The sequence below is a fragment of the Staurois parvus genome, unplaced genomic scaffold (assembly GCF_062004578.1).
Source record: "Staurois parvus isolate SC_StPar_1 unplaced genomic scaffold, SC_StPar_1.0 ptg001035l, whole genome shotgun sequence".
Lineage (NCBI taxonomy): Eukaryota > Metazoa > Chordata > Amphibia > Anura > Ranidae > Staurois > Staurois parvus.
Window position 1 is genome coordinate 419,507 of NW_028318831.1, and position 24,017 is coordinate 443,523.

A 24,017-nucleotide genomic window follows, 5' to 3' on the forward strand; every position below is an offset into this window, starting at 1 on the left:
CAGTAAGGAGAGAGTGGGAGGCGGGGCCAAGTCACAGCTCTATATCTTAAAGCGGAGCTCCACCCAAAAGGGGAAGTTCCACTTTAAGGACTGCTCCCCCGTTCCCCATTAAGGATTGGCACCTTTAGGGGGCGGAGCAGGTACGTGAATTTGACAGGTGCCCACTCCCATTTCCAGTCAAATCGCCTAGGCAACCGGAAGGTGTCCTCCCTCCCTGTAGTCTTTTGGGACACGTGACAGGTCCCAGAAGACTACAGGACCATTCATGCTGCGCAGTGCTACTCGCGCATGCGCAGTGGGCACCCGGCTGTGAAGCCGCAAACTGTCACAGCCGGGTGCCCACAGTGAAGATGTCAGCCTCCTGGAATACAAGACGGCTGGTGAAACGAGCTGCGGGGGACAAACCACGGGACAGGTAAGTGGCTGTTTTTTTAAAAGTCTGTAGCTGCTGACTTTTATTTTTTGACAGGGTGAGCGGAACTCCGCTTTAAGGACACAGAGTGGGGCTCGGGAGCGAGCATGCACCGGTGCTTCCATAGTAAGCAGCTTGCTATTGGAGACACTGCTCAAGGGGGAGGAGCCACAGGAGACCACAGAAGAGGATCTGAACTGCTCTGTGCAAAACCATTACAGACCGGGCAAGTATGACTTTTTTTTTTTTTTTTTTTTTTTAAACAAACCTTTAATACCACTTTAATTCTAAGGGCTCATGTACACTGAGGCTGATAAACCAACGTTTAGGAGTAGATTTTACTGGTGTTTCAGGGGTCCGGGGAGAGCGGATATAGCGAATGCGGGGTCCGGGGAGAGCGGATATAGCGAATGCGGGGTCCGGGGAGAGCGGATATAGCGAATGCGGGGTCCGGGGAGAGCGGATATAGCGAATGCGGGGTCCGGGGAGAGCGGATATAGCGAATGCGGGGTCCGGGGAGAGCGGATATAGCGAATGCGGGGTCCGGGGAGAGCGGATATAGCGAATGCGGGGTCCGGGGAGAGCGGATATAGCGAATGCGGGGTCCGGGGAGAGCGGATATAGCGAATGCGGGGTCCGGGGAGAGCGGATATAGGGAATGCGGGGTCCGGGGAGAGCGGATATAGTGAATGCGGGGTCTGGGGAGAGCGGATATAGTGAATGCTGGGTCCGGGGAGAGCGGATATAGTGAATGCGGGGTCTGGGGAGAGCGGATATAGTGAATGCGGGGTCCGGGGAGAGCGGATATAGTGAATGCGGGGTCCGGGGAGAGCGGATATAGTGAATGCGGGGTCCGGGGAGAGCGGATATAGTGAATGCGGGGTCCGGGGAGAGCGGATATTGTGAATGCAGGGTCCGGGGAGAGCGGATATTGTGAATGCGGGGTCCGTGGAGAGCAGATATAGTGAATGCTGGGTCCGGGGAGAGCGGATATAGTGAATGCGGGGTCCGGGGAGAGCGGATATAGTGAATGCAGGGTCCGGGGAGAGCGGATATTGTGAATGCGGGGTCCGGGGAGAGCGGATATAGTGAATGCTGGGTCCGGGGAGAGCGGATATAGTGAATGCGGGGTCCGGGGAGAGCGGATATAGTAAATGCGGGGTCCGGGGAGAGCGGATATAGTGAATGCAGGGTCCGGGGTTTAGTAACACTTTAAGCTCCATAGCTGTGTACCTGCAGTGAGAGACCTAAGGCACTGCTGACTGACTGCTGCTCCCACCAGATTTGCTGATGTCACCACTAGGCTGTTCACTGTTGTCCTTGCTGGAGAGGAAGCTGTTCCCAAGGACCAGCAGTGCAACAATCTCCCTGCTCAGGGATGCATGATTCATATCGTCCAATGCCCAGGATATGTAGTTCCAGGCACCAGGAAGGTTTTTGTTTTTTTTTTTTTTTTTACACATTAGCCCTGCTGCAGGCAAGCAGCCTCACTGAAGTCAATGGGACGCGATTTGGCATTGATGTCGATGGCGCCCCACTGGCTTCAGTGCAAAAACTCCTATGCAATCCTATGTGAACACTTATCTCCACATGCCATTCTACTCTATAACTTGCGAGTCTGGAACGCACCGGTACAAACTCGCAAAGGACCATTTCGTTCATAATGCCACTCAAAACGAATGCCGCATCTGTGTGAACCACCTCAATAGGAACACATACTATCTAGCCCGTCATACGAATCTGGGAGTTTGAAAACAGGTCCAGAATTGCATGTATGTGAACCTTTCCATTCAAAGCCGGGTGTTCACAGAATCGCTATGATTCTGCCTGGGATGGCAAAAACGCAGGTTCGGGTGTCAATTTTCAATGGCCCCTAAAACGTGGTGCAGTTTTGGCAAGATTGCGGTGCACCAAATCACACTGCATTTAGCTCATTGCCCACATGGAGCTCCTGCTACTTCTTCGGGCGACAAACTTCCCGCAAAGTGATTTGCGGCAAGTGCCAATGAAAATAATGACACCTGAACCTGCGTTTTGCGATTGTAGCGATTCTGCCACACAGATTTTGCCGCAATCCCAGAACACCCGGGTGTGAACGGGGTCTAACGGAGCAGACACCGGAGCTTGATATGGCTGCTCAGCAGGCGCCAGTTTTTTTTTTTTTTCTCAATGGGGCCAGCGCCTTATTTACTCACTCAGCAGATTCGAATCTGCTGATTGTTAAAAGAGCCCGACACTCCCCTTTCCTGCCAAGCACCCAATCAGCACTCTCCCCTCCGTTAGTCCCCGGGTGCGGTGCTGGAGACAGACAGGGAGGTCCGTATCACATAAACTGCACAATGTTACAAACACTGAGCTCGCGTTCACATACATGCAGTGCGGTATACCACATGCGATTCACACAGGAACTGCGATTTTGTATGGCTCTATTCACACCGCACCCAAAACCTGCAGGAGCCTTTTTTGGGTCCGCACTAGAATAGGATCGTACGGGTATTCACACCTACAGTCAGGTCCATAAATATTGGGACATGGACACAATTCTAACATTTTTGGCTCTATACACCACAATGGATTTGAAACGAACAAGATGTGCTTTAACTGCAGACTGTCAGCTTTAATTTGAGGGTATTTACAGCCAAATCAGGTGAACGGTGTAGGAATTACAACAGTTTGCATATGTACCTCCCACTTGTTAAGGGACCAAAAGTAATGGGACAGAATAATAATCATAAATCGAACTTTCACTTTTTAATACTTGGTTGCAAATCCTTTGCAGTCAATGACAGCCTGAAGTGTGGAACGCATAGACATCACCAGACGCTGGGTGTCATCCCTGGTGATGCTCTGCCAGGCCTCTACTGCAACTGTCTTCAGTTCCTGCTTGTTCTTGGGGCATTTTCCCTTCAGTTTTGTCTTCAGCAAGTGAAATGCATGCTCCTGGCCTTGACCTTTGACCCTGACCTTGACCAAAACACTAACCCTGGCACAGACCTAGATCAAAACTTGATCTAGCTATTTTTGTTCATTTTTATGTATATATTTATTTATTTATTTTTTTACACAAACTTTTTTGTTTCTCTCTGAAAGGACGGAGAGAGATACAATGTATATAATGATACAATGCATCTCTCTCCTCCATTCATAGAGAGAAAACACAGGGGGGTGGGTTTCACAGTGACAGCCAATCAGAGACCATCACAGCGATCAGGTGACCAGGAATTGGGAGTTCCGGGTCCCTATCCTTAGAATGGTACCCGGGGCTCTCAGTGACACCCCGGCCTTTGTGCGGGGAGCTCCCAGCAGAAAGACATATATGCAAATTAGCACCCCAAGGATAAAAGTTCTGTGAGGCCGGTAATTTGGTCAGCATTAAGGGGTTAAATACCAAAGAAAGCTGTATGTGTGAAAAAAAAAAAACTGTTGCATGACTGCACAATTGTCACAGTGCGACAGCACTGAAAGCTGAACACTGGCCTGGGCAGGAAGGGGGTGAAAGTGCCCGGTATTGAAGTGGTTAAACACAAATGTTAAGAATTCAGAGCTACTTCTGTCCAAACAGATACAAGTCTGGTCCAAGCGCAGCACACAGAATGAACTGCAAGATACTCTTTCCCACATCAGCCTTCCTCATGACCGCCCACTCCTTTCCAGAATAGACACCTCTACCCAGTTACAAGACTTTGCCCGGGTTCACACTGATGCGGTGAGGAATTCTGCACCGCATCAGAATCGCGCCCCGTTCTTGCGAACCTCTGCGGGTGTGTATGTTATCAACACCCCGAAATCGGTTCGCAAAACACGGTGCAGAATCGGATCACATAGGTGTGAATACCCGTGTAATCCGATTCTAGTGCGGACCAAAAACGGTGCGGGTGCGGTGCAATAAGAGCCATACAAATTGTACAGCTCCGATCGCACCGCACACAAATTGCATGTGATTCGCATAGGACTGCGGTGCGGTTCCTGTGCAAATCACATGCGATATACCGTACATGTGTGAACCCGGGCTTAGGCCTCGTTCACACCATACATGCAGAAAAACTGATGGAAACTGACATGCAGATCTCACTTGCAGAGACATCGGTTTTCATGCGCTGCAATGAGTTTTATGCATGTTGCAGATTCCTGCGCAGAACAAATCTGTATGTGATGCCAGTGTTGTGGTGTGAACAGGGCACATAGAGAACAACTGATTTTGTTGCGCCTTTGAAATTTGTATCATTTTTTTCCTCACAAATAGAGCTTTTTGGTGGTATTTACTTGCCGCTGAGTGTTTTATTTTTAGCGCTATAAACAAGAAAAGAGCAAAAAATTAAAAAAAAAAAAAAAAAAAAAAGTTTCTTTGTGTCTATTTAAAATTTTGCAAACAGGTAATTTTTCTCCTTCACTGATGTGCGTTGATGTGGCTGCACTGATAGGCAGTACTGCTGGGCACGGATATGCAGCACTGCTGGGCACCGATCATCAGTACCCTGATGATCGGTGCCGATCCCTCCTCTAACAACTGCCGGTTCTCGGCAGTACTTTCCTCACTCTCTGACAGTGTGAGGAAAGTGCAGCCTAGAACTGCCAATTGCATTTCCCAGTGATCAGCGTGTCATTGGACACAGCTGGTCACGTGGCAAAAGACCACTGTGATTGGTCTTTTACCACATCACGTGATCAGCTGTGTCTGTAGGACACAGAGATCATGGAGATCGCCGGGGGTACGCAGGAGAGCGCGTTCTGGGAGGACGTCATATGACAGCCTCCCAGAACTGGCCGCCCGCAGTGCAGACGTCATTCAGCTACTTGCAGTCGGCAACTGGTTAAGACGTTTTGGTGGCGTTTGACATCCACATCTGTCATTTCCCTCATAATCGAAGAACCACTGAATTCAGTTTTTGGCTTCACATTGGGATTCCCCCATTTGTTCAATCTGTGGTGACATAAGAGTTTGATATATCTGCACGGCACGGTTGTATCACACATACATCTATGTTAGCGCTGCGCTATACTTTTGTGATGTTTATTATACTTTGTATTGTGGTATCGTGCTGGCTGCTATGTTTTTTGACATCCAAAGGAGTCCTAGCGTGTTTTTTTTTTTCCTTTCTTCCTGCTTATTTATGAGCCTTTAAAATGTAGAATTAACCCTTTCACTGCCACTTGCGTATGTCAGCCGTTGGCGACAGCGGGGGATTTTATACACCGTCCCAGCTACTGCAGAGTGTGTGTAAATCTGGACAAGCCGCCTGTCAGGTAGAAGCAATCCAGCATCTGTGCGCTCAGGCGGAAGTGACCCCCAGCAGCATGATCGGCGCTTGATTGGCTTCAGTGGAAACCAAACACTTAAAAAAAAAAAACACAAACCAAGAAAAAAAAAAAAAAAACACCCCATAAATAAAAAATGATGAATCTGCCCTACATATGATCATAAACGCATATCAGGGGAGCCTACGTACAAAGACCTCATTTGTGCTACACATATCCCTGCAGGCGCTGGGGTGAAGGCGATCATTCTGGGCCTGTTATTCACAATTAAAGTGCTTGTAAAGGCTGAAGGGTTTTTTTTTTTTAGAATGCATGCAGGTAAAAATTCTTCGGTGTGCTGCTCCCCCCCAAAACTAACCCGAGCCCCATCCCGATCCAGCGATGTACACAGGAGCCTTGGCTGTCCTGGGTCTCTCTCTCTTCATTGGCTAAGACACAGCAGCGGGAGCTGCTCCCAGTGCTGTCAATCACAGCCAGTAAGGAGAGAGTGGGAGGCGGGGCCAAGTCACAGCTCTATATCTTAAAGTGGAGCTCCACCCAAAAGGGGAAGTTCCACTTTAAGGACTGCTCCCCCGTTCCCCATTAAGGATTGTCACCTTTAGGGGGCGGAGCAGGTACGCGAATTTGACAGGTGCCCACTCCCATTTCCAGTCAAATCGCCTAGGCAACCGGAAGGTGTCCTCCCTCCCTGTAGTCTTTTGGGACACGTGACAGGTCCCAGAAGACTACAGGACCATTCATGCTGCGCAGTGCTACTCGCGCATGCGCAGTGGGCACCCGGCTGTGAAGCCGCAAGCTGTCACAGCCGGGTGCCCACAGTGAAGATGTCAGCCTCCTGGAATACAGGACGGCTGGTGAAACGAGCTGCGGGGGACAAACCGCGGGACAGGTAAGTGGCTGTTTTTTTAAAAGTCTGTAGCTGCTGACTTTTATTTTTTGACAGGGTGAGCGGAACTCCGCTTTAAGGACACAGAGTGGGGCTCGGGAGCGAGCATGCACCGGTGCTTCCATAGTAAGCAGCTTGCTATTGGAGACACTGCTCAAGGGGGAGGAGCCACAGGAGACCACAGAAGAGGATCTGGACTGCTCTGTGCAAAACCATTACAGACCGGGCAAGTATGACTTTTTTTTTTTTTTTAAACAAACCTTTAATACCACTTTAATTCTAAGGGCTCATGTACACTGAGGCTGATAAACCAACGTTTAGGAGTAGATTTTACCGGTGTTTCAAGCGCCAAACGCTTGTAAAAACGGTTAACCACGTTTATAAGCGTTTGTATTTAGAAGCGTTTTTTTTTTCCCAACCGTTCCATATCCAGATGCTGTCCGGAGCCCTTTTTCATCATCAGAAATGCATGCAAAGCGTTTTCCATGTATTCAAACGGACCCGGTACACCAGCGCAGTCAGTTCCAGGTTTCGCGTGATGGGAAAAAAAAAACAAAATGGTACAACGCGCCGCATTATGCTCATGATGGGGACCATAGTGAATACTACCAGAAAAGACAGGTCATCTCCACACATACTGCTCTCTCTGCTTCTCTCAAAATGTCTGAAATAGGTCATTTTCACTGGTTTTCAGTGCATTCTGGGCATTTTGGAGGGTCTCCTGAGGTTATCTTTAAAAAACGCTTCTAAGCGCAAACGCTCATAAACGCGGCTAAACAGAGGTTTTTTGACCTACGTTCCAGCAGTCGGTTTCCATTGTTCAGAAGAGTTTTCCAAACGCCCCGTGTACATGGAGCCCTAAACTGAAGACCTGTAGGGGCTTTATGAGTGTCGCCTATGGAAAATTTGGAGTACTGAAGTTGGCGGGCGTTTCACTGGTGAATGCCATTTAAAAGGATTGCGATGCTGGGTATCTATTTACTCGGCACAACCTCATTTTTCAAATTTTACTAAAAAATTGGGTCATATAATGTGTGTGCCCTAAACGTAACTTAAGGCGGAGCACCACCCAAAAGGGGAAGTTCCACTTTAAATAAGGATTGGCACCTTTGGGGAGCATGAGGGGGTACCCGATTTTGACAGGTACCTGCTCCTACTTCTGCTGCGATCGCAGCAATCAGAAGTGGAAGTTATCCTCCCTCCCCGTAGTCTTTTGGGACACATGACAGGTCCCAGAAGACAAACGTCGACAAGCGCAGCGCTCCTCATGCATGTGCAGTGGGCACCCGGCTGTGAAGCCGCAAGCTGTCACAGCCAGGTGCCCACACTGAAGATGTCAGTCCCGGGGAGCGAGGACGGCCAGTAAATCTGGCTGAGGTGAGCACACCGCTGGATTGAGGGACAGGTAAGTGGCTGTTTTTTAAAAGTCAACAGATACAGTTTTTGTAGCTGCTCTTATTTTTTTAAACTTTGACTGGACCTCCACTAAGTTTATTTGCGCTTGACAAACCACTGCGTGAATATCATGCAACATAGAAAAAAATTGGAACACCATTTTATTCTCCAAGATATCTGCTTTCAGAAAATATATATTTGGGGGGGTTAACCAAATCTACACATTGTTTTTTGTAAGGAGTGTGCAAAAACATGCAGAAACGGCTGGCGGTGAAAGGGATAAACTTTCATCTTTATGTTACATAGTTAGTCTGGCTGAAAAAAAGACAAAAAAAGTCTATCCAGGTCAACCATTAAAAAAAAAAGAAAAAAAAAAAAAGTTATAATCCTACACCCACAGTTGATCCAGAAGAAGGCAAAAAACCCAGCAAAGCACGATCCAATCTGCTCCTGCAGGGGAAAAAAATTCCTTCCTGATCCCCCGAGAGGCAATCGGATATTCCCTGGATCAACTTTCCCTATAAATGTTATATCCAGTTATATTCTGTGTATCCAAGAAAGAATCCAGGACTTTCCTACAGCAATCCACTGAGCTGGCCACAACCAACTCTGGAGGGAGTCTATTCCACATTCTCACAGCTCTCACTGTGAAGAAACCTTTCCGTGTTTGGAGATTACATTTCTTTTCCTCCAGATGTAAAGAGCGCCCCCTTGTCCTCTGTGATGACCTCGGGGGAATAGCTCTATGTGCTGGAATCTATTCAGGACCATTAGAAAAAAACCTTAAAACACTTTTTTTTTTTTTTATCAAAAAATGTATCAAATTTTTTTGGGATAGAGTAAGGCCGGCCATACATTATACAATTTTTTTGAGAATTTTAGTTTAGATTTACCAAAAACCATACAATATGGGAGGTCAATCCTAAACAACACTTTCAATTGTATCCAATTACACAGGCCCTTGTACTACCATACAGTTGTGCTCAAAAGTCTCCCTCCCCTGGCAGAAATTGTGACATTTTGGCACTGATATTGAAAATATGACGGATCTGGCAAAAAATGATCTTTTATTGAAGGATGATGATCATAGGAAGCCATTTATTATCACATAGTTGTTTGGCTCCTTTTTATATCATAATAATAACAGAAATCACCCAAATGGCCCGAATCAGAAGTCTCCGCCCCCCGGATTAGAAGTCTCCACCCCCCGGATCAAAAGTTTCCCTCCCCTGGAATGTTTGGCCTTGGTACAGACACAAGGTGACACACACGGGTTACAATGCCATTTAGAGGTTAATGTCCCACATCTGTGGCTTTTTACATTGCAATTAGTGTCAGTGTCTAAATAGTCAATGAGTGTGTTCGCTCTTACATGGAAGCACTGACCAGGCTAGATCCTGAGCCATGGGGATCAGAAAAGAACTGACAAAAGTCCTGTGTAACAAGGTAATGGAACTTTATAAAGATAGAAAAGAACATAAAAAGATGTACAAAGCCATGAATATGCCAGTCAGTACTGATAAATCACCTATTAAGAAGTGTCTGTACCAAGGCCGAACATTAAAGGGGGCGGAGACTTATGATCCAGGGGGCGGAGACTTATGATCCAGGGGGCGGAGACTTATGATCCAGGGCCATTTGGGTGATTTCTGTTATCAACATGATTTCAAAAAGGAACCAAACAACTATGTGATAATAAATGGCTTCCTATGATCATCATCCTTCAATAAAAGAGCATTTTTTGGCATGATCAGTCAGATTTTCAATATCAATGCAAACATTTCACAATTTCTGCCAGGGGAGGCAAACTTTTGAACACAACTGAAGGTAAATCTAAAGGAAATTGGGCAGACAATTGTATAGTGTATGGCCTGTCTAAGGGAGGATTATACTATTATTTTTTGACAACTTTGTCCCTTTGGGGAGATTTCCTCTCACTTCCTGTCCCATAGCCAAAACCGGAAGTGAGGAAATCCCTGCAAATTAGGGAAAATTCTTGGGGACCCTCAGGTCACCAGAACCAGAGGTAGATTTCCCCTTTATTACTTTTCTGTGGACAACCTAAAATTTGGGATTTTTTTTACTTACACTTTCAATAATAATGGTAAACCGAAAACAAGAGGGTGAATCTCCCTAATAGGGGGGTCAGACAGCAATAAAAACTGACAGGGGTTCTAATCCACCTCCACTCCATCCAAAACTAAAAGAAAAAATGTCTTTAGCTATACTTTAAATCCACATTTACTTACATTAGACGCCGTTACATGCCATTCACTCTGTACCTGTCAGTTCATCCTCCCTGTAACTCATCACAGCCCTGTCACGTGACCCCCAGCGTCAGCACTAAAAGTTTATATTGCATGCCTTGGGAGCTGCTGTCAATCAAATAGGGGAGGATGGGCAGGGGAGGGGCTTGTAGGCATGGTCAGGAAGAGGGGTAAATCCTCAGGAGGGCAAGTGGTTAATATGGCCATGCAGAGAACATCTTCCTACACAGAGAGGAACTCACAACACACAAAGTCCTGGATTCTTTCTTGGATACACAGAATATAACATTTATAGGTGACGCTGATCCAGGGAATCTCCGATTGCCTCTCGGGGGATCAGGAAGGAATTTTTCCCTCTGCAGGAGAAAATTGGATCGTGCTTTGCTGTTTTTTTTGCCTTCCTCTGGATCAACTGTGGGTGTAGGATTATAACTTTTTTTTTTTTTTTTTTTTTTGTTGAACTGGATGGAATTTTGTCTTTTTTCAGCCAGACGAACTATGTAACCGATGTCCCCCTGACCCTCCTTCCTTCCTTGGTATTACACGTTCCTTTGGATATGTTGACTCACATACAAATCTGATTTCGAAGTTGTTTTTTCCAAACTTGTAAAGCAGACCACCCTTTGCATTATTTAATCAGCGTTGTCACCCTGTGCGGTGGAGTCTTGACATGTCGAGGAGGAGGGTTGTCACTGCTGATGAAGCCTCCCCTCTCTTCCAATCAGAGCCGGACACATACTGTATATGCAAGGTTGGATCCTAGGGGGCTCTCCAACTCAAACACAGGGCGACCTCTCTAGTCCCTCCTCCATGGTCTGAAGGAGTGACAACCTTGGCTGCCCCTGTGATGTGAGCAAGAATTACAGCGCCCCCAGAGGAGGACGAAGGGAATGCAGCAACAATGGAGGACGACTGACATTAAAGCACAACTCCGGGCAAAACAAAGTTTCCCCAACACAGGTGAACTGATCATTTTGGCGAAGGATAAGGAGATACTTCTACTCACCCGATCCTTCATTCTACAAGTAAACAGCGCTCCCCTATGGTCCAGCGAGGGACTGTTCCTGGACTATGGACGTGATGACGTCAGGAACATTCCTCAACTCCAGACCGCTGCAGCACAGAGGTGCCGGACCAGTCTTGTGCTGGGAGGATTAGGCAAGTATATCTCTGCTCTCCTCTCCCATAGACAAAAACAAAAGTTAACCCGTGCAGTAAAGGCACAACCCCAATGTATGGGGCACAGAGACAGACTTCAGCAGCCCACCTGTGAACCCTCTCCAGGACCTCCAACCCCCCATCCTTCCTACAACACAGTCACCATCCACCGATTGTCATTAGGTGCTGCTACACTGGCAGCTCTGGGCTGATCTAATGATCCCGCCACTGAATTTGGGTGGTCCTGCTTTTGGCTCAGATCACACAGAAAAGAGATCACGGTCCTACACATATACAGAAACACTCATGACACAAGTCAGCCCTCCGGGATGCCCCGCCCATGCCGGGATGCCCCGCCCCCGCTTACGGTGATGTTGAAGTGTATGCCATCGTAACGGTAAATCTTCTGACTGCTCCGTGTCCCTAGAAGAGCAGGATCCAGAAGAAGTTTGTAGCTCCTCCACTGGAAGCCGGTTCCTCGGTGACTGTCACCCTCAGGCTCCATCTGGGGACATGGGACCTGAAACACATGACAAGACCCTCATGACCATCAACACGACCGTGGAGACATCTGTATTCCAGAGATCAGGGTGTAGAAGGGACAGAGAGACTGCAGAGGAATGGGGGTATCCCCCTGCGCTTTATATAGATAAGATCCCTATATTAATAGCTGCTGTCACTCAACTTAAACCAGTGTTTCTCAACTCCAGTCCTCATGGACCCCCAACAGGTCATGTTTTTCAGGATTTCCCTCAGATGAAACAGCTGTGGTAATTACTAAGGCAGTGAAACTGATCAAATCACCTGTGCAAAATAATGGAAATCCTGAAAACATGACCTGTTGGGGGTCCATGAGGACTGGAGTTGAGAAACACTGACTTAAACCAATAAGTGATCAAATAATATATCTAAAAATGAGTGAAGCGCTGTAAAGGTAATCTATATATACTACAGTGCCATTAATAACTCAGTGCTCTGTGATAACAAGCTAATACATACAAAAAATATATTTAGTGACAAACAAGTAAATGAGTGATAATATATCTTGTGTATCCATAGTAACCAATAACCTCACTATACAATTATCTAACATATAACTGTGAATCACACAAATGCAAAAATCATCCGTGTATATATAAAAAACAAGTCCATGCAGGTGTAACTTGTGAAAAAAAGTGATTTCACTTCTAGTGCACAAAAATCCTCAAATGGCAGCAGTGCCTGCTCACCTCCCCACTCCGACCCACACAGGGCCTAAAGGCTATTACTCTCCTCTATAACCGATCCTTATGGCAGATTGCTCATCCAGGGATCACAGGATTTCCACTCCACCTCCACTCAATAGTTATACAAGAGAAAACCTTCCATAGTGCAATATTGCTTAATGAAAAAAGTTTGAAAACACAATAATTACACTCACATTTTCTCCTTGTTAAAACAGCATTTCACCTCATCCCATAGGTGTATAGCATGAAAGGAGGGGAACCAATATGGCCGCTGCGTCCGGACGTGCGTCGTGACTTCATCAGGGTTTAACCGGTTAACCCTGATGAAGTCACGACGCACGTGACGCAACACGTTGGTACGCCATATCCGGTTTTCGGGCTACGCCATTTCCGGTCACGTGGTGACGCACGTCCGGACGCAGCGGCCATATTGGTTCCCCTCGTTTCATGCTATACACCTATGGGATGAGGTGAAATGCTGTTTTAACAAGGAGAAAATGTGAGTGTAATTATTGTGTTTTCAAACTTTTTTCATTAAGCAATATTGCACTATGGAAGGTTTTCTCTTGTATAACTATTGAGTGGAGGTGGAGTGGAAATCCTGTGATCCCTGGATGAGCAATCTGCCATAAGGATCGGTTATAGAGGAGAGTAATAGCCTTTAGGCCCTGTGTGGGTCGGTGTGGGGAGGTGAGCAGGCACTGCTGCCATTTGAGGATTTTTGTGCACTAGAAGTGAAATCACTTTTTTTCACAAGTTACACCTGCATGGACTTGTTTTTTTATATATACACGGATGATTTTTGCATTTGTGTGATTCACAGTTATATGTTAGATAATTGTATAGTGAGGTTATTGGTTACTATGGATACACAAGATATATTATCACTCATTTACTTGTTTGTCACTAAATATATTTTTTGTATGTATTAGCTTGTTATCACAGAGCACTGAGTTATTAATGGCACTGTAGTATATATAGATTACCTTTACAGCGCTTCACTCATTTTTAGATATATTATTTGAGACTGCAGAGGAGACGCCGGTCATAGAGCGCCGCAACTCAGCACAGCCGCTGTCTCTCCACACACTGCATTCAGCCTGAACTGACCCAAACCGACCGAAACCAGAACCCACCGACTCCCCGAGGTCTCTCGGTGTATACTCCTACGTGTATATAGCTCAGCCCTCAGTATATACTTCGTGTATACAGCTCAGCCATGGCTCTGTATATAGAGATCTATGTGTATATAGCTCAGCCCCGGCTCTGTATATACAGATCTATGTGTATTTAGCTCAGCCCCGGCTCTGTATATACAGATCTATGTGTATATAGCTCAGCCCCGGCTCTGTATATACAGATCTATGTGTATATAGCTCAGCCCCGGCTCTGTATATACAGATCTATGTGTATATAGCTCAGCCCCGGCTCTGTATATAGAGATCTATGTGTATATAGCTCAGCCCCGGCTCTGTATATACAGATCTATGCATATATAGCTCAGCCCTGATCCTGTATATACAGATCTATGTGTATATAGCTCAGCCTTGGCTCTGTATATAGAGATCTATGTGTATATAGCTCAGCCCCGGCTCTGTATATAGAGATCTATGTGTATATAGCTCAGCCCCGGCTCTGTATATACAGATCTATGCATATATAGCTCAGCCCTGATCCTGTATATACAGTTCTATGTGTATATAGCTCAGCCTTGGCTCTGTATATACAGATCTATGTGTATATAGCTCAGCCCCGGCTCTGTATATAGAGATCTATGTGTATATAGCTCAGCCTTGGCTCTGTATATACAGATCTATGTGTATATAGCTCAGCCTTGGCTCTGTATATACAGATCTATGTGTATATAGCTCAGCCCCGGCTCTGTATATACAGATCTATGTGTATATAGCTCAGCCTTGGCTCTGTATATACAGATCTATGTGTATATAGCTCAGCCTTGGCTCTGTATATACAGATCTATGTGTATATAGCTCAGCCCCGGCTCTGTATATACAGATCTATGCGTATATAGCTCAGCCCCGGCTCTGTATATACAGATCTATGCGTATATAGCTCAGCCCTGATCCTGTATATACAGATCTATGTGTATATAGCTCAGCCCTGATCCTGTATATACAGATCTATGTGTATATAGTTCAGCCTTGGCTCTGTATATAGAGATCTATGTGTATATAGCTCAGCCCCGGCTCTGTATATACAGATCTATGTGTATATAGTTCAGCCTTGGCTCTGTATATAGAGATCTATGTGTATATAGTTCAGCCTTGGCTCTGTATATACAGATCTATGTGTATATAGCTCAGCCCCGGCTCTGTATATAGAGATCTATGTGTATATAGCTCAGCCCCGGCTCTGTATATACAGATCTATGTGTATATAGCTCAGCCCCGGCTCTGTATATACAGATCTATATGTATATAGCTCAGCCTTGGCTCTGTATATAGAGATCTATGTGTATATAGCTCAGCCTTGGCTCTGTATATACAGTTCTATATGTATATAGCTCAGCCTTGGCTCTGTATATACAGTTCTATGTGTATATAGCTCAGCCTTGGCTCTGTATATACAGTTCTATATGTATATAGCTCAGCCTTGGCTCTGTATATACAGATCTATGTGTATATAGCTCAGCCCTGATCCTGTATATACAGATCTATGTGTATGTAGCTCAGGCCTAGCTGTGGGGGTCTCAGGCCCCCTCTCATGCCCCGGCGTGTCACTATGCCCCCCGGTAGTCTGTCTCCGTCACTCACCCGGCGGTCTCTCCGCTCTCCCGGCTGTCTCTCGCTGTCTCTTCCCCTCTCAGCCTCCCGGTAAAGCCGCCTGCCGTTTCTCCGCCGCCCTTTCGCCGTACCCCTGCCCCTCCCCCTCGGCGAAGCCCCTCCCCTCTCGCTATACCGATCGCTCCGCTCCTCCTCACGTTCCCGCCTCTCGGCTCGGGCTCCGCCGCCGCTGCGAATAATTTTCGGATTTTTCCTCCTTCATTTACCTTCCTGACGAATCTGTGGACATCCAGACACTTTTACTTATCGCGGCTTCCGCCTTCGCACTTTCCACACTTCGCGGGAGGAATTTATTGTAGCCGCTGTCGTTTTCATATGCGATGTATCCGGGTGAATGAAGATCGAGCCCGAACCAAATAAATGGGGACTGTGTGATTTATTTTTGTACGAGTGTCGCTACCGACATTTCACGAATCTGCTGCTGTGAACCGGAGTTGAAGAGCGAAACGTCTGAGGTGGGAGGAAAGGCGGGCTCTGACCATAGAGAGGGGAGGGGATAGGGCGGCCTATTCTCATCACTCTATGATCTGGTGGGAGGGTTTTTTTTCCCCAGAATAACTTTATTTACATTCATGTAATTAACAGAGATGCCTTTGGATAGAGTAGTAATCAGTGTACCACCGACTATAAGAATCCCCATAATAATCTCATCTGTTCAATAAAAGTGCCATTCATCATCGAGTCTGGCTGTCTGTGGCCTTATTAATGGGGGGCAGCATCATTAAGGGGGGGGGGGGCAGCATCCCTGACAGTGCTATTTATAGCTACATGACAGTTATATGATGTATATTTATAAACAAATGTCCATCAAGTCTATTGTCACATGTATTTGGTTTATATCTAATGTTATATTCATAAATTGTGTGTGTATATATATTACAGAGCATCATGAATATAATGTATATACATTTTTGTATATCTTTGTGTATTTTTATTTATTTTGTGTTTTTGTTATTCCTCCCAGTTAAAAAATAATGGAGGGTTCTGGACAACTCTGTTTAAACATTTTCTTTTCTCCATTTCTATTTATTTCTATTTTAATGTATTCGATTTTTTTTAATTTACATCTATATATATATATATATTATAGAGCATTTTTTTTATTTTCATATATGTTATATATAAATTATATGAATATAATGTATATACATTTTTTTGTATATCTTTGTGTATTTTTATTTATTCTATTTTTTTTATTATTCCTCCTAGTTAAAAAATAATGGAGGGTTTGGACAACTCTGTGTAAACATCTGCTTTTCTCCATTCTTATTTTTTTATATTTTAATATATTAGATTTTTTAAATTTATATATATATATATATATATATATATATATACACACACAAAGTATCTCCCAGAAATGAGTCCACCCCTCACATTTTGTATCTATCTTTTCATGTGAGGGCTGGACTTTTGTTGCCAGTGGTTTAGACATTAATGGCTGTGTGTTGAGTTATTTTTAGGGGACAACAAATTACCATGTTATACAAGCTGTACACTGACTACGTTACATTGTAGCAAAGTGTCATTTCTTCAGTGTTGTCACATGAAAAGATAGAATCAAATATTTACACAAATGTGAGGGGGGACTCACTTCTGGGAGATACTGTATATATATATTTATGTATATATATATTATAAGGCATCATTTTTTATTTTCATATATTTTATATATAAATGATATGAATATAATGTATATACATTTTTTGTGTATTTTTATTTATTCTTTTTTTTTCATTCCTCCCAGTTAAAAATAATGGAGGGTTTTGAGCAACTCCATTGAAACATTTGCATTTTTCATTCTTTTTTGTAATATTTAATATATTTTATTTTTTATACATTTATTTTATATATTATATATCTATATATATATATATATATATATATAGATATATATATCTATATATATATATATATATCAAATTATATGACAATGTACTGTATATATACTTTGTTATTTTGTTTGTATTTTTATTTATTTCTTTTTTATTCCTCCTAGTTAAAAATAATGGAGGGTTTTGGGCAACTCCATTGAAACATTTGCATTTTTCATTCTTTTTTGTAATATTTAATATATTTTATTTTTTATACATTTATTTTATATATTATATATCTATATATATCTATATATAGATATAGATATATATCAAATTATATGACAATGTACTGAATATATAGTTTGTTATTTTGTTTGTATTTTTATTTATTTATTTTTCATTCCTCCTAGTTAAAAATAATGGAGGGTTTTGGGCAACTCCATTTAAACATTTGCTTTTTTCATTCTTTTTTTGGGGGGGTTTATATTTGTGTCTGTGATCCCTTCTGAAAGATTTCCCCTCACTTTACAGCTTTGTGGCAACCTTGATGTTCAGGTGGTCACCTGCACAGGAAGTAAGGGTAGCTCTCCCAGATGGGCGTCACAGATGGCAATTAGAACCTGACAGAGGTTACAGCACTTCACTTTCTATTTACAAAATAGGCTACAGTTGGGATCTTTGTTATTGGATAGCTAAGCATTTGTCTTTATCACAACTTTGCCCTGTTCTGCTGGGTGGAGCTGAGAGTATGGCCTGCCAATATTGGCAGTTGTCATTTGCCAGTTGACTGGGCTCAGCTTCCGCAGCTATCATGTTATTTCATCCGGTAGAAGCAGAGAGGGTTTGCCACAAACTGCCATTGTGAAAAAGTCAGTTCAGCCAAAACTGATATTTCTGCTTTTGATGCCAGAGAATAAAATCGCACGGTGGGTTAATATATCCCTCAAGAAGTTCATTAGGGATGATTTCCCAGTTCTGCACACCTGCCAAGGCTATTTAAATGGCTTTCAGTCTTCCTGTTTAATTTCTTCTTTTTTTAGGAGAAAACGAGGAGTGAGAAGACACCAAGAAAGGCAAATTCCCCAAAACTCCATGATGGATGACAGTAGAGCCAGGAGCTATAACACAGAGAAGTATGAAGACAATGAGGCACGTAGGAGCCCAAAAAACTCCAAGATGTGCAAATGTCAAGTCAACCTACGGCTCAGGGGAGTAAGAAGACTCTAGGATGGGTAGGATCCCTCAAAACAAAGAGGAGTAAGAGCAGAGTCACAGCCTATGGCACAGAGGAGTAATAAGACTCTTGGATGGGTAGGATCCCTCAAAACACAAAGAGGGGTATAAGCAGAGTCACAGCCTATGGCACAGAGGAGTAAGAAGACTCTTGGATGGGTAGGATCCCTCAAAACACAAAGAGGGGTAAGAGCAGAGTCACAGCCTATGGCACAGAGGAGTAATAAGACTCTTGGATGGGTAGGATCCCTCAAAACACAAAGAGGGGTAAGAGCAGAGTCACAGCCTATGGCACAGAGGAGTAAGAAGACTCTTGGATGGGTAGGATCCCTCAAAACACAAAGAGGGGTAAGAGCAGAGTCACAGCCTATGGCACAGAGGAGTAATAAGACTCTTGGATGGGTAGGATCCCTCAAAACACAAAGAGGAGTAAAAGCAGAGTCACAGCCTATGGCACAGAGGAGTAAGAAGACTCTTGGATGGGTAGGATCCCTCAAAACACAAAGAGGGGTAAGAGCAGAGTCACAGCCTATGGCACAGAGGAGTAAGAAGACTCTTGGATGGGTAGGATCCCTCAAAACACAAAGAGGGGTAAGAGCAGAGTCACAGCCTATGGCACAGATAAGTAACATGACCACAGGATAGGCAGGAGGCCACAAAACTCCAAGATGAGTGAGAGAAGAGCCAAGACCTATGGCACAAACTATGGAAAAAGACCACAAAATGGTCAGGAACACACAGCAGAGACAGGGCCTATGACACAAAGGCTAAGAAGACCCCAGCATGGGCAGGAACTGCTAAACCTGCAAGATGGTTAAGAACAGAGCTGAAACATATGCAACAAAGGAGTGAAAAGACCATAGGATAGGAAGAATCCCCCAAAATACCACGAAGGATAAGAGCAGAGATGGGTAGGACCAAAAAAAACCCCAAGATAGATAAGAACAGAGTCAGGACCTTTGGCACAGAGGAGTGGGATGACCCTAGGATAGGCAGGCCCCCTCAAAACTCCATTATGGGTGAAAGCAGAGCCAGAACCTATGGTACAAAGAAGTACAAAGACCACAAAATGGTCAGGAACCCCCAAAAAACTCAAGGTAGGTAAAAAAAGAGATGGGTCCTATGACACAAAGATGTACGGAGACCCCAAGGTGACTGGGAACACTCAAAGCTCCAGGATAGGTGAGAACAGAGCCAGGACATATGGCACAGAGGAGTTATAGGATCACAAGTAGTCCAGAATCGCAAATCCTCATAGGTGGCTGAAAGCAGAACTTATGGTGTGGAGGCGTAAGAAGTCCCCAAGATGTCCAGACACCCCAGAAACTCCAAGATGGCTGAGAGCAGCAACATGACCTATGGCATGGTGGAGTAATAAGCCCCCAGGATAGCAATCCTCAAAACTCCAAAATAGTTATGAACAGAGACAGGACTTATGGCACATTTGAGTGAAAAAACCCCAATATGACTGAGAACCCCCAAAACTACAAAGTAGGTGACAGTATAGCTGGAAGCTATGACATGAAGGAGTAACAAGAGCCCAGATAGTCAGGAAACCCCAAACCTCCAAGGCAGGCAGGAGTAGAACCAGGACCTAAAGCAAAGAGACCTAAGGAGACACCAAGATTATTGATCAAGGACAGCAGAGCCAATACCAATGACACAAAGGTGCTAAAAGACGCTAGGATGGGTGATGGCCCCAAAATGTATTTTCCTGCAGATGCAATGTACTCACGGGGAATAGAATTGTGGGCGTGAAGATGCCAGCAAAAAAGAATCACCATTGAATGAAATGTTACTGATTCCAAGTTGCCAACTGTCTCAGATTATCACAAGTTTCAGAAAAGTGACCTTGATAATTTTTGCTCCAGGGTCATGGCCAGGGCTGTCTTAATGCATGGGCACCCCTTGGCATTGCCCAGGGGCCCTAAGTGCATGGGGGCCCCATGATAATCATGGATTACATCACACTTGTCAACTGTCCTAGATTTGCTTTTTACTAGGCTGTCCCGGAATGGCCTGTGCAGCATCCCAGAACCTGTACTGTGTCCTCCTGATCCCAGTATTGTGTCCTCCTGATCCCAGTATTGTGCCCTTCTGCCTCCCCCTGTACTGTGTCCTCCTGCCTCCCCCCATATTGTGCCCTTCTGCCTCCCCCTGTACTGTGTCCTCCAGTCTCCCCCCATACTGTGCTCTTCTGCCTCCCCCCATACTGTGCCCTTCTGCCTCCCCCCTCCCCCCATACTGTGCCCTTCTGCCTCCCCCCTCCCCCCATACTGTGCCCTTCTGCCTCCCCCCATAATGTGCCCTTCTGCCTCCCCCCATACTGTACCCTTCTGCCTCCCCACCCTCCCCCCATACTGTGACCTTCTGCCTCCCCCCATACTGTGCCCTTCTGTCTCCCTCCTTACTGTGCCCTTCTCCCTACCCTCCCCCATACTGTATCCTTCTGCCTCCCCCCATACTGTGACCTTCTGCCTCCCCCCATACTGTGTCCTTCTGCCTCCCCACCCTCCCCCCATACTGTGCCCTTCTGACTCCCCCCATACTGTGCCCTTCTGCCTCCCCCCATACTGCGCCCTTCTGCCTCCCCACCCTCCCCCATACTGTGCCTTTCTGCCTCCCCCCATACTGTGCCCTTCTGCCTCCCCACCCTCCCTCATACTGTGCCCTTCTGCCTCCGCACCAGATTCTGTGTGTTCCCCTAGCGGTTCCACCTGCTGACCTCCATCTCACTGCTGACCTCCATCTCACTGCTGTGTTCTCTAGTGGCATGGAGCTCAGAAGTTAACATAGAGAAATGATGGACAGCTGCAGCTAAAGTTCATGTAGACCGAAAGTGAATGAAAAAAGGCCGCAAGAGATCATCAGCTATGTGATGTACGAAATGATGAAAAAAAGTTGAAACTAACAGAAAGAAAACCATGGCAATTATATGTAGTTAGTCACATTTAATTGGACTTGTTCTGTAGTTTTGAAGATGTTTTGTAGCTTCTCCAAACTATTTGTTTGCGTTCTAATGAGTGTCTGTAAAATGCCCCAACATTTCATCCACATAGGTAGCAAAAACACCTCAATTCAATCACTGTGGAATGTGTACATGTTGATTTCATAAGAACAGGATGGACAATCAACATCTTCAAGAACCCTTCCTGTCCTTGGACAACCATCTTTAAGAACCCTTCCTGTTCTTGGACAATCATCTTCAAGAACCCTTCCTGTCCTTGGACAATCATCTTCAGGAACCCTTCCTGTTCTTGGAAAATCATCTTCATGAACCCTTCCTGTTCTTGGAAAATCATGTTCAAGAACCCTTCCTGTTCTTGGATAATCATCTTTAAGAACCCTTCCTGTTCTTGAAAAATCATCTTCAAGAACCCTTCCTGTTCTTGGAAAATCATGTTCAAGAACCCTTCCTGTTCTTGGATAATCATCTTTAAGAACCCTTCCTGTTCTTGGATAATCATCTTTAAGAACCCTTCCTGTTCTTGAAAAATCATCTTCAAGAACCCTTCCTGTTCTTGGAAAATCATGTTCAAGAACCCTTCCTGTTCTTGGATAATCATCTTTAAGAACCCTTCTTGTTCTTGGAAAATCATCTTCAAGAACCCTTCCTGTTTTTGGAAGAACCCATCCTGTTCTTGGATAATCATCTTCAAGAACCCATCCTGTTCTTGGATAATCATCTTCAAGAAGCCTTCCTGTTCTTGGACAATCATCTTCAAGAACCCATCCTGTTCTTGGATAGATATTCATCTTCAAGAACCCTTCCTGTCCTTGGATACTCATTTTCAAGAACCCTCCCTGTCCTTGGACACTCATCTTCAAAAACCCTTCCAGTTCTTGGACAATCATCTTCAGGAACCCTTCCTGTTCTTGGACAATCATCTTCAAGAACCATTTCTGTCCTTGGACAATCAACATCTACACATTCCCTAGTAACGAAACCAAAATGATGCAGCGCTACCCTAATAATAAAATAATACAATATGGCAAAAACAAACGTGAACCCCTAACAGGGATCAACAATATCATGCAGATCGTGACAAATAATTGCTAAATTGAGCCATATTAAAAGTAAATAGTGACATAAAATGGATCCCTAAATGTGGGATCAATTAGATACAATAGTGCCAAAAAACACACATACAAAATTGATATTGTTGATCCCTGTTAGGGGTTCACGTTCTCATTTTCACCATCATTTGCATGACTTTATTGATCCCTATGTCACGCTTATTTGTGTTTTATTTTATTTTGTATATGATCCTATTTTGGATAGTGGGTGTATTGGTTCCTGATTTTTTATACCAGGTGTGATCACTTTTTCTCTTGAGATTCCAGAGAGGATCAATCCACTGAATTATTGGCACGTATATATATTTTATGTCACTTTATATTGAGATCCCCAGAGAGGATCAATCCACTGATGTATTGGCACATATATATATTTTATGTCACTTTATACTGAGATCCCAGAGAAGATCAATCCACTGATTTATTGGCCTGTATATATATTTTATGTCACTTTATATTGAGATCCCAGAGAGGATCAATCCACTAATTTTTTGTCACATATATATATTTATGTCACTTTGTTTGTTTTTGCCATATTGCATCATTTTATTACTAGGGTCGCACTGCATCATTTTGGTTTCGTTAGTTTTTATTTCCACATGGTATATGGTTAGATGCTAGCAGCTCCCACTCACTTAGTAGCGCAGGAGATCTTCATTATTTGTACACATTCCATAGTGTATGGATTGAGATGTTGGTGCTACCTATGTGGATATAAATGGTGGTGTATCCTCCTGACACTCATTGGAACCACAAAAGTGGCTTGGAGCTATGAAATGTCTTCATCAAACATCAGCCAACATGGTCCAAGAACAGAATGGGTTCTTGTGGATGTTGATTGCCCATTGATTGGTCTTGCTCAATAAAATGTACACATTGTACGGAGATTGGATTAAGATGTTTGTACTACCTGGTGCACATAAATGTTGGGCTATCTTCCTGACGCTCCTTGGAACTGAAGAAGCAGCTTGGAGGAGCTATCTTTAATATCAATTTCCATTGTCCAAGAACAGGGTGGGTTCTTGTAGATGTTGATTGTTCATCCTATCCTTGGACAATTGACATGTATATATTCTATGGTGATTGGATTAAGCTTTGTGTGCTGCCTTTGTAGATATAAATGTTGGAGTACCTTCAAGACACTCATTGGAACAGAAAGATTGTCTTAGATGTAGGGCTCTCACAGATAGGCTGCTAGTGAGGATTAGGCAAATTTACTTCTGGTGGCTCTGCTGCAATTAGCCGAGCAGCTTGGGATTGCTTTCGTTTGCTCAGGGCTCTGTAGGCTGCAAGTTTGGTTTCTTCCCCATGTCTTCTGAAGGCTTCCAGAATATAGTGGGTCGGGGGGGAGTATTAGACAAGCAGCCTGAATAGTTATGCAGCCTCAGCCAATCTCTGGGGGAAGATACCCAGATGGTGGCTGGGAGAGAATAATTCCTACTTTCTAGCTCCCTGGTCTCCATGCCCGACTGCAGGACGTCTCCAG

General features: G+C 44.5%; 1 protein-coding gene across 1 annotated transcript in view; it reads right to left on the reverse strand.

Moving 5' to 3' along the window:
• SETD1A (SET domain containing 1A, histone lysine methyltransferase) overlaps positions 1-15,428 on the reverse strand; it is a 99,964-nt gene extending 84,536 nt beyond the window's left edge. Inside the window, exons 1-2 of the mRNA XM_089657846.1 lie at positions 15,375-15,428; positions 11,742-11,894 (exon numbers count right to left, since the gene is read on the reverse strand). Of these exons, the coding sequence (XP_089513972.1) occupies positions 11,742-11,879 (138 nt within the window). The 5' untranslated portion in view covers positions 11,880-11,894; positions 15,375-15,428. The remainder of the gene's footprint in view (positions 1-11,741; positions 11,895-15,374) is intronic.
• Positions 15,429-24,017: the final 8,589 nt, after the last annotated feature.